At 38.9% G+C, this 11,574-nt stretch overlaps 1 protein-coding gene across 3 annotated transcripts in view; it reads right to left on the reverse strand.

Moving 5' to 3' along the window:
- SLC26A5 (solute carrier family 26 member 5) overlaps positions 1-11,574 on the reverse strand; it is a 56,469-nt gene that overhangs the window by 32,407 nt on the left and 12,488 nt on the right. For all 3 annotated transcript variants that reach the window (XM_028490155.2, XM_028490154.2, XM_024115967.3), the window contains exons 3-4: positions 2,542-2,746; positions 647-786 (exon numbers count right to left, since the gene is read on the reverse strand). In XM_028490155.2, coding sequence (XP_028345956.1) covers positions 647-786; positions 2,542-2,693 — 292 coding nt within the window. In that variant the 5' untranslated portion in view covers positions 2,694-2,746. The remainder of the gene's footprint in view (positions 1-646; positions 787-2,541; positions 2,747-11,574) is intronic.

The raw sequence follows: 11,574 nt of genomic DNA on the forward strand, positions 1-11,574 counted from the left end.
AAAAAAAAAAAAAAAAAAAAAAAATCGATGCGTGCTGTTATGTGCTTCATGTTTCTTTCCCTGATTGGAGAGTTAGTTCCATGAAGATGGGGACGGTCAGGCAGATACTTGATAAACGTGTGTGAATAGATGAATAATCAATGAGTGTTTTCTTAAATTCTTATATCACATATAAAATCACACAAAGGCACAAGAATTCAGTATATCATGGTCCCTTGTAATAAGAATATGGACTTATAAGTCAAGAACCTGAACAAGGACAACCGCTGAATGAAACACAACACTGTAAATCAACTACACTTCAATAAAATTTAAAAAACAACAAAAACAAGGACAACCTCAACAACATGCTGATGGAATGACTGATTAACTTAGCGAGAGAAAGGCAATGCCCAGCCAGCTCCTAAATGTACTGGTCTGTAAAACAGCATTACCACATTCTACAACTAATATCTCTGGGGCTTTTAAAAGGTTATTTAAAAGGGTTATTTCTGGAGAATTCCTTTAAACAGGTGAAGGTTACTAGAACGATAATGATAAAAACTATGAATTTCCAGTCATGATGAAATTAAACAGAAAAATGGTCAAGCAACTGTTTGAGGAGATGGTAGCAAAGGAAAGAAGGAAAGAAATATATTCTACTGACCTTGAGGAAGCTGCAGCACACCTGTGCTTATGCCTGAGACTAAGTCACCCAACACATACTCCTTGAATCTGTATGCAGGCAACCACTTGGTTATGGGGAGGAACATGTAAATGATATTTCGTATTTTCTTAGGAGTACATCTGGAGGACAAAGAAATAGATAAAATGAGGACCATTTCTGTAGAATTCACACCAAGGCATTTTCCCTTCCTCATATCCTGGAGCAGTAAGGAAGAATTCACAACTGGTGCCGAGGATGACTCTTCTACTCTGCAGAGGTCAGAGACAAGAAGACCTGCTTATTATTATTATTATTTTTTAAAAATAGGAACATCTGAATTGGCTCCACTCTAATGCTCTACAACTGACCATGAAAAAAAAATTAGCTTCAAAATAGTTGAGATATCCCAGACGCTATTATTTCAACAGGTGAAATCCTTAATGTGCTTCCTGTGTTGGTGTAAAGTGAAGTAGGGGAATTATTTACCGATTCAGTTAACTTTTGAATGTGGAACCAATGACCAGCATCTACCCACTTAGTTTTCCCTTTCCTTATAAAATGAAGGAAATTTACACAGGTATTATGAGCTTTATGAATATGTGTTCAGTGCTTTAGGGTCTTTGATTAGGTAAACTCAAAACATCATTTGTCACGGGCGCACTGTAGCTAAGTCTATGTCTGGTTGTCTTGGTTAGGTGAACACCATGCTGAAAAAACCAAGGCTTTGCATTTAATCCCTGGATGGTTTAATTAACTTTGATACACAGACTATATTCTGGACCTCAGCCAGTCCTTTTGCCAGTCTATGCCTATAATCAAAGACATCAGTGAGTAAGAGTATGGACAGATGAGTTCCATCACCACTATGACAGCCTCAAGTCCTCCTGGTGATGAGGAAGCAACTTATTCCATTTAAAAGGATAATGCATTACTGCAGCATGCATGGTATTTTACACAGTGCCTTTAGTGGTTAAGAGTATCTGGTAATTAGATGCAGGAAGATACGGGAAGCAAAATGTGAGGCAACTATGGCAAGAGCAATGAATTTGAGTGAAACAAACCAGATTTCAGAGCAGTCTCCTGGTTTAGAAAATTGAGATATTAATAACAGCTGCATTTATACAGTGCTTGCCACGTGCCTTGCACTTTGCATATATTAATAGGTTTTAAACCCAGTAACTCGATGATGTAAGCACTAATACAAAGCAGGAAACTCAAGTGCACAGCTGGTGGGCAGTTGGGACTAGGATCAAAACTCAGGCAGTCTGACTCCAGTGCATGTACTTTCAACCTCTCGTGATGTCACACCTAGGGCACAGGGTCACTGTGAAGCTTAAATGAACCAGCACAGAAGCTGTGGCCTCAAGGGTTCAGGAGGCAGCAATCAGATGGCGTGCAAAATCAGGTGTGCAATCAGGTACACATGTCAGGCACACAGGTATTACACAGCCATGTTGCTGGCCTGGGAATGGTAAGTGTCCTAAGACACTGAGTGTCCTTGATAGCTTAGTTGGGGACTTAAATTCATAGATTCAGGGTGTTGCCACACGGAGTAGAAGTCAAGTGGGAAAAAGAGGGGTTGGAACATTCCTGAGAGACAAATGGAAGAGGTGGATATTATGTAGGTGGGTGGAGAACTGGAAAGTGGGTTGTTTATATAAACCTTTATACAGACATAAAGCATAGAAGGAATTTAATAAATATGGTGAAATACGTAATGAAGCTTGTGTTCCATCAAATATCTACCACTGAATGAACTGTGTGCACAGCTCTGCAAATCACGAGTGCTCACCATTTGTTTCTTCCTCCACATTGCCAGATTCTCTTTATACATTTGACCTTGCTTCTCTCATAAGTGAATGACAGATTAAAGGAAATAGGTTGAGACAACATACGTGAATGCCTGTTTCAGCTTATCCCCGATGGAATCCGAAATCTTGTCCTTCTTGTGCAGTCTTTCCTGGAGGACTGGATGACTAAAGATAGGTCTTTCCACAAGGTACCGCTGGGCTGCTGCAAGGATTTCATTTTCTTCAACATGATCCATAGTACTCTGAAATTATTCATCAATAGCAGGAGACAAGCATTTCCTGAGTTTCACTAAGGGAGAAAATAAAAACTCTATGTCAGATGCCAAAATCCTACTGATGACTGTTCCGATGCATCTCTTCTTGGCGGTATTATTGCAAGTTATTCTGAGGACCTCTTCATCTTTGGACACCCAGAACACCTAACCTAGTGATCTGGACAGAGTAGGCACTAATAAATGAAAGGAAAGCAAAGTCAGTAAAAAACATGTTGTCTCTCCCAGGGCAGCGAGGGGGTAGTGTGCATACTTTAAACAAAGGGTCGTGTTAAACTTCAGTGGCTAAACATTGCAGCAAGTTGACTCCAAGTCAATATTAAGGGAACAGGGAATCAGGCTGACTCTAACCATTTACACGTCAAAGAAAAAGAAAAAGGAGCAATATCAGGGCATAAACTGACCCTAAGTTTCTTGAAGGTACATTAGCTTCCTTTCCAATTCTGTATTCACATTTGGTTACTCCTTAAATTATTCTATGGTTCAGAGCTGAGGCTTATGTCTCCACAAGGGAAGTTCCTGGTGACTTTTGTGAAAAGCTACAAGTTGAAAACATCAGTGCAATGTTATAATCATTTTAAAGTTTATTGTGTTGTCATGTGTAAGACTATTAGGATGACTGATATATCTATATTTATATCTATCTACCTACCTACCTACCTATCTACATAATGAATACTACTCATATGAGTAAAAGAAATGATTAAGGAATAAAAACCCAGTATGTTTCTGCACATGGGAATGTGTACAAGGATGTTAATTGCAGCTTTATGACAGTGAAAAGTTGGAAAAAACCCAAATGCAATAAAACATAAATTTTTGTATAGTCATAAATTGAACGCTATTCAGTAATTTAAAAAAATGAACTAAATCTGTATGTCATCATCAATAAATCTCAAAAACTTAATTTTCAATAAAAATGCAAGGCACAGGTGGGTACTTCAAGGATGCAATGATTTAAACAAAGTTTTAAAACCTTACCAAGCAATAATGTAGGTTATTTGTGTACACACATTTATGTAGTAAATGTATAAAAGCATGCATGTCAATGATAAACACTAAGATCAGGATGGTGTTACCTCTGGAGAGAAGGGGAACGATACTCGGAAGAGACAGGGAGCTTCAACTAACCGAATTTGCAATGTTCAGTTTGTAAAAAAGAACTGGCACAAAAAGAGCAAAATGTTAAGATTTGACTAAGTCATGTGGTAAGTAAACTGGTGTTTAATACATGACTCTGTCTGTAAATTTGAATGATTATTTTATAATAAAAATTAAGTGCACAACAACAACTGAAGCCATCAGTCCCAACTGAAGGAAGTTAAGGGCAGAGGAGTTGGGGGTTAGCGTGGGTTAATGGTTAGATGCCTGTGTGGTGACTGAGTGAAGGTGGGGGATTACTGATGCTGGTCAATCCAATTCCCTTATGGTGAAATCTTAACATTCAAATTGAAATCACGTTCGTGTTTTCAACCAGGAAACATCACGCAAAATAAATGCCTAAGTCCAAGGAGGCTGAAAATTTAAAAGTCTAGAATAAAAGGGAATTCTAGCAGCAAATGCAACTAAGTATCAAGACGGATGATATGAAAAGATAAGCCTGGAGAAAGAGGATTCTGCAGCAGAATCTGACAAAGTAAGATTGTACATCTTTTGTTTTAGAGTTAGCAAGGCTGGTTGGCTTCTCATCTAACTTTTTATTTATTATTCCAGGAACTCATCATAATATCCAAGAATGACTGGGCTGAGGTATGCGGGTGGGGTCTGAAACACAGCAACACTACCACTCTGCCTTGCCCCTGCCCCCAACTCCTCCAGAACATCACGCAACAGCATCATAGAACCATATACAATTCAGGCAACCTCCCATGCTGCTTTAAGCCTCTGTGCCCATGCCCAGAGTTCCATTCACTCAGACAAGAAATTGTTTCTTTCCCCTCACTCTCCTTCCATTTTCTCCACACCCTAATCATTGTATCTTTCAAATGCCAGGTTTTGTCCTTTGCTTTCCTCAGTCCCCTCTCACCTGTAATCCCCCATGATGCCGGTCTATACTCCGTATAATTTTCTGTTTCGTCCCACTATATAATTATTGGTCTCTTCTTCTAGACCGCAAATTCCTTGGGGCAATACCATACCCTGAATTCCCAGGACCCAGTTCAGTCCTTGTCTCACTGATGAATGTATGTACGCAGTCTCTGGACTGGTGCATCATGTTGCTGATAGCGTATGCCACGCCTCCTCTCTGTTACTTCATATTACAGAAGATTAAGTCTGCTTAAGATTAAGTCTGACATTTTAATTTAATTATTTATGCTTCTGGACACCCCCTCCTTGGTTGTCTTCTGTCCTACTTTAGAAAGAGAACTTCTTTCTTGATATAGCCACTCAAGGAGAAAAAGACCAGGTAGATCTGAGAGGGAGGTTTAATAAGAATCCCTGTTGCAAAAACCGACTTTTACCACTGATTTTACTGTTACTCCACATGAATTTGCCCAGTTGTCAATGGGATGAATTGTGATGACCACGTCTAGGGATGTGTTATCGTAGAAGGCAGTAGTGACCAAAACTGCCCTCTCACCACCTGGGGAAGGTTTTAAAGGACTGGTGTCTGGCCTCACTTTGAACCTCCTGAATTAGGGTCCCATAGGTGGGGCCTGGACAGTGGGCACTTACCCTGAGTAGGTGTGGGCACGCATCCCTGTACCTGAGTGGCAACCTTCTTTGAAGTTTTCAGAGTAACATAATAGGTTAGGCTGAAGTGTAGCAGAAGAAATAAAATAGTTCTAAAATATTAGAGAGCCTTCTCTTTATTCTCAAAAGTCCTTTGGCCACCCCCAACAGGAATTCCTCATTTACACCTATTACTCGGAAGGCCATTTATCATCCCCTCATTTCTCCTCCTCACAGAACCTGGAAATAATTTCTACCTCATTAAGCAGGGCAATTATACGTAAGTTTTAAATTTCTCCAGCAAGATTCAGATGATCAGCTAGGTAGGAATTTAACATATTTAGAAATACTGGCTTTCAACTCTGCCTAAACACGGAATCTCCTCAGGTGCTTTTGAAAAACAGCAATGCCTGGGCTCTACACCAGACCATTTAGCACAGAGCCTCTGAGCAGGGCCTCTGGAAGGTGTGGCCCAGGCATCGTTTTTTAGAGCATCCTAAGATGATTCTAATGAGCAGATAAAGTTAAAAACCACTGGTTTATAACCTAAGAGAGAGAAATACATATGGAAAAGACATAGGAAAATCACAAAGAAACATCTGAAAACAAAAACAAATTATAGGCTTTTCCAAAATTAATAATGAATCAGTGACATGATTAAAGCCAGATGAGTTTTTTTAAAGTAAACTTTATAAAATAACATATGCTATGCTATAATACAACATAATACATATAATATGCTATAATGTAATATGCTTACTGAAAAATACATGAAATAAGTTTTGAAGAGGAATATGAAATATAAGGACATGATTTACTAGTAAAAAATGTTTCTTTGAAAAAAAAAAAATGTTTCTTTGCATTTGCCATTTTCATTCAGAGCACTGGTTCTCAGCCCTGGCTGCACACTGGAATCACCTGACTCTACTGCCAGGGATTCTGATTTAATTGGTCTGGGAGGCATGCAGGGATTGAGAGTTTAAAAGCTCTCCAAGTGATTCAAATGCACAGCCAAGGTTCAAAACCACTGACTTAGGGGCTGGCAGTATACACATTCACATTTACCTACCCAACCAAACAAACAAAAAGAAGAAAACTGAATAGGGTGTAAATAAATTGTGTGCAATGCATTATATTATTGTCTTTGCTTATGTGTATCTTTGAAATATTTAATAAAAACTTACAAAAGAGAGAATTCCAGCAAAGTCTTATTTCTATTTGTATATTCTCATAACAAAAGGGAGTTGTGTGTAGGTGGGCAGTGCAACATCCACTACACTTCATGCAAATGCTGAATAAAACTGAAGTCTTAGTTGTTACAAACATTCCATTCAAGGTTTAAATTAGGATCAAATATTAAAGGAATTTAGACCCCACAACATTAGATGGACTTAGGAAAGCCTTAGGGTATGCACTCTCTGCAGTGTTGCCAAATAAAATATAAGCGGTCCAATTAAATTTGAAGTCAGATAAGCAACAAACAGTTGGTTATAAGTATGTTCCACATATTGCATGAGGCATACTTATATTAAAAATTTATTGTTTATCCCAACTTTAACTGAGTATCATATTTTTCTTTGCTAAACCTTGCAACAATAACTCTGTATGTCAGGAAGAGACAGAGAAAAGATGGGATTCTCAAACTTTTGAGGTTTTAGGACACTGGCTACAATCTATGTCCTCCTTGAGATATCTGGCAGTTCAAAGATGTCTCAACTGGGAAAGAAAAGGACTGCTGAGAAGAGTAAAGGAGAAGGGGATGTTATAATGAAAGGCTGTCCTATTGGGGAACTTTTTATGCTCATCACAATGATTAAATAATTAAAGCCTTGAAGGCTATCAATAACCACCTTATCAGAAGAAGAGAGGCAAAGTAACCAAGGGACCAATGCAGGAGATCAAATGACCAGATGCTTATCTGACAGATAATGAGCTTCCAGTGTGCTGATTTCAATTATAAATCACCAAGTTGTAAGACTAAGTACATAAACCCTCACGTGAGAAAAGTCACCTCTCAGATGGCCCAAAGGGACAAGTCTTCTGGCAGGCCCTCCAACGAAAATACTAATAACAGAAAAGCAAATTGATCTAGACATTCAAGCCCTGCTTTCCACAGCTATGAAGGAAGGGATTTAAATACAGTTTAGAACATCTTTCAACATAGATTTCTAGATCTGAAAGTAATCTTGGAAATCATACAATTTAACTTCTTCACTTTGTGAGAAAAGGAGCTCATCTTCACTCGACTTATCCAAAAATATTCTCAGAATGCGAACCTTGTTTCCTATTCAAAATAGTCATCAAATATAAAAGGCTCAGATATTTATAAATAAAAATGTAAAACTACCTTTTTATTTATAACGGCAGCAACATTTTAAACTTCAAACTAAAGGCAAGAATTAATTGCTTGACAATTATGAAGATTCACTATGCTTTTGTGGAAGATGCTCCAAACTGGAGGCTGGGGGTGGCATCTGGCCCTAGTTCTGCCTCTCAATCATCTTAGCTATTCTATACTGTTATGACAGTATCAACTAGACCAGGGGTCCCTATACTTGGAAGCACACTGGAATCACATGGAGAGCGTCAAAAACCACAGATTTCCAGGCCCTCTAGAAATTCTGATTTAGTAATTCTGGAGTCTCTATTTTTCAAAGCTCACAGAGTAAGATTATAGTCCAGAAAAGAATTACAGTCCAGAAATAATTTTTCTTTCACCTATGATATTACCAGCCTTTCCCTGAAAGCAATTTGAAAAAGCTGCTTCCTCTTTTCTACACTTCTGGGACTTTTAGCATAACCAAGATAAATTCCCTGCTTTTCCTTATTAACAATCATTGATTAATTAAAGAGGCCCAATATGCAGAAAGAGCCAAAGGCCATGCAAAATCCATGCAAGCTGGTCCTGAATGTAGACTGTAAGCTCTGTGAGGGGAGGGCCATTGTCTGAACACCTAGCATATAGTGGCATGCACCTTGTTGACTGAATGCTCCCGGAGTGTTTTTGAGTGTTGGGGGCCAAGGTTGCTGGAGGATGTAGCCTGGGGCTTTTCCCCCATCCTTTCCCTCTTCTTTTATAATTATCCACCTCCCCTGAGGAGGAGGCCACCTACCTCCTCAGCCAAAGGATTCTTAGATTAGTATCCAGAGAGGCAACACCATATGGTAGGCTTTGGGTTCGGAGAGACTGTGTTTGTAGATTGGAACTGGCACTTAATATGTGTTTTTTGCAAGCCTTCATTTGTTTATCTATAAGTGGAAGTTCAGAGCATAGGCTGTGAAATCACACAGATCTAAGTTCCAGTCCTGGTACTGCCCTCTTGCTATGACATCTAGCAAGTTACCTGACCTCTCTAAATAGGGTGACCATAAGTCCTGGCTTATGCTTGCTGTCCCAGAGTAATTCTTACTTCCAGAATGTCCTGGATTGGAAAATAAATTATATGTTTCCTTCATATTCTTCAGCTATACCACTCAGATAAAACCTCATTATATATCTGTGAAAATAAATTAGAAAATGTTTCTAAAGTACTTACATGGGGCCTGGCACACAGTAAGTGCTCAATAAGTGTGACCATTATTATTACTACTGTGGAGAGGGTACCTAATTTCCTTCAACCTTGGGCTGCTCATTTGTAAGTGGGGATAATAATTTTCCTTTGTTTTCATTTAATTGTCTTTTTGAATCACTGACATATTCACAAGGCTCAAAAATTCATGTGTAAAAAGAATTAAAGTGAAGTTACACTGCCATCCCGGGGCTGGGAGGCAATCATGGTCTCAGTTTCCTGTGTGTCTTTCCAGAGATATTTTCTACATAAGCAGATATGAGTATATGGTCTTCTTCTTATAAACGGTAGCATGACTTAACACCAATCTACACCTTGCTTTTTTCACTTACTATATCTTGGTGATCTTTCCATATCAGTACAAAAAAGTTTCCTCATTCTTGTGTTTTTTTAAACAGCTGCATACTGTGCTGTTACGTGGATGTTCCCTAATTTGCTTGGCCAGTACTAGTAGTGCTACATTGAGGCTTAATGTAAGAATTATGAAGCGTTTAGAATAAGGCATTCAATATTTATTATTTATAATTACTATTACCTTTTAAACAAACCTCACATTTATTTCCTTTCACCTGCTCCATTTCTCGAGGCCCTCCCATTTAGGGAGGCCCTAAATTTTTTTTTTACTTAACATTATATAATAAACATTTTGCCATGCCAATAAACAACTTCAGGGACTTCCCTGGTGGCGCAGTGGTTGAGAATCCGCCTGCCAATGCAGGGGACATGGGTTTGATCCCTGGTCTGGGAAGATCCCACATGCCATGGAGCAACTGAGCCCGTGCGCCACAACTACTGAGCCTGCACTCTAGAGCCCTCGTGCCACCACTACTGAAGCCCACGCGCCTAGAGCCTGTGCTCCGCAACAAGAGAAGCCACAGCAATGAAAAGCCCTCGCACTGCAATGAAGAGTAACCCCCGCTCCCTGCAACTAGAGAAAGCACACATGCGGCAACGAAGACCCAACACGGCCAAAAATAAATAAATTTATTTTTAAAAAAAATCATGTCAAAATGTTTATCTACTTTTATCTAAATTATATTAATTATAGGCATATATTATCACTTGTGATTTGTTGCTTAGGAAGCATGGTGGTCTTAACCAAATTAGAAGCAAGATTAGAGGTCAAGGAAGGTTTCAGAGAGGATACTGCATTGGAAGTAGTCTTGAGTGATAGATAGAAGGCAAAAAGTGAGGGTGTGTGACTCTGCACACAGAAGTGAAAGGTAAAAATTAATAGGACCTATTCACAGAATACCAAAAGCACTGGTCAACTTTGTTTTAGGTAGTTATAGGAAATGAAACTGGAGAGGTCGAACAGGATGAGGTCTTATAGAACCATAAAAGGCAGGCTACACGTTCAAATTTGAAGCCATATGCTCTAGCTATTTGAATATATTCCCATCCTCCTTTGTCCTATACAGAACTACTGATCAAAACCACCATACCAGGGACTTCCCTGATGGCGCAGTGGTTAAGAATATGCCTGCCAATGCAGGGGACACGGGTTCAAGCCCTGGTCTGGGAAGATCCCACATGCTGCGGAGCAACTAAGCCAGCGTGCTACAACTACTGAGTCTTCCCTCTAGAGTCTGTGGGCCACAACTACTGAGCCCGTGCGCCTAGAGCTTGTGCTCCATGACAAGAGAAGACACCGCAATGAAAAGCCCATGCACCGCAACAAAGAGTAGCCTCCGCTCTCCACAACTAGAGCAAGCCTGTGGGCAGCAACGAAGACTCGACACAGCCAAAAATAAATAAATAAATAAATTTATAAAAACCCCCATACCAGGGAAAAATTATTCAATTCCACTAAAGATACTGAATCCCTTCCAGCACTAATTTTCTGTGACTCCTTAAGTTAATAAATTGCAAGATTTATTTTCCAATTAGGAACACATGAAAGATCATTAACAGTCAGAAGATATGCCTCCAGAATCTTCTTTGGGATAAAAAGCTCAGTAATTCATATTGGTGCTTAAGTTTGAAAGACAGATAATTTAAAAAGAAAGAGTTCTCTAGTTTATGTGAAAATGAAAGAACTACTAGCTTACCAGTCATTTCTTTTTCTAAAATAATAACTTTAGTAAAAATAATACAGACATGATAAAAATACAAGTATTATGGAAGGGCTAATCACAAAAATAAACAGTTTTCCATCCCTCTTTTCCCCAACTCCAGCTGTATTCACTGAAGCGACCATTTTCTTAAAACCAGTTTTTGTTTTTAGTTCTTCTTGTGGGCTTATTTTGTGTGTGTGTGTGTGTGTGTGTGTGTGTGTGGGCTTATTTTTAACTCTAAATCAGCATTTTCAAAAAGAGTGCTATTAGTATTTTGGGTGGGACTTGTGTGGAACTGTGCTGTGCATTTTGCATCTTTGTCTCAGATAGTAAATGCTAGTAGTGCCCTCCAGCCACTATGATACATTTCCAAATCTCCTCTAGGACTGAGAACTACTGCTCTAAGTAATATAATTATATGGCCATCTCTTTTTTTTTAACAGCTTTATTGGAGTATAATTGCTTTACAATGGTGTATCAGTTTCTGCTGTATAACAAAGTGAGTCAGCTATATGTATACATATATCCCCGTATCTCCTCCCTCTT

The sequence above is a fragment of the Physeter macrocephalus genome, chromosome 5, assembly GCF_002837175.3.
Source record: "Physeter macrocephalus isolate SW-GA chromosome 5, ASM283717v5, whole genome shotgun sequence".
NCBI lineage: Eukaryota > Metazoa > Chordata > Mammalia > Artiodactyla > Physeteridae > Physeter > Physeter macrocephalus.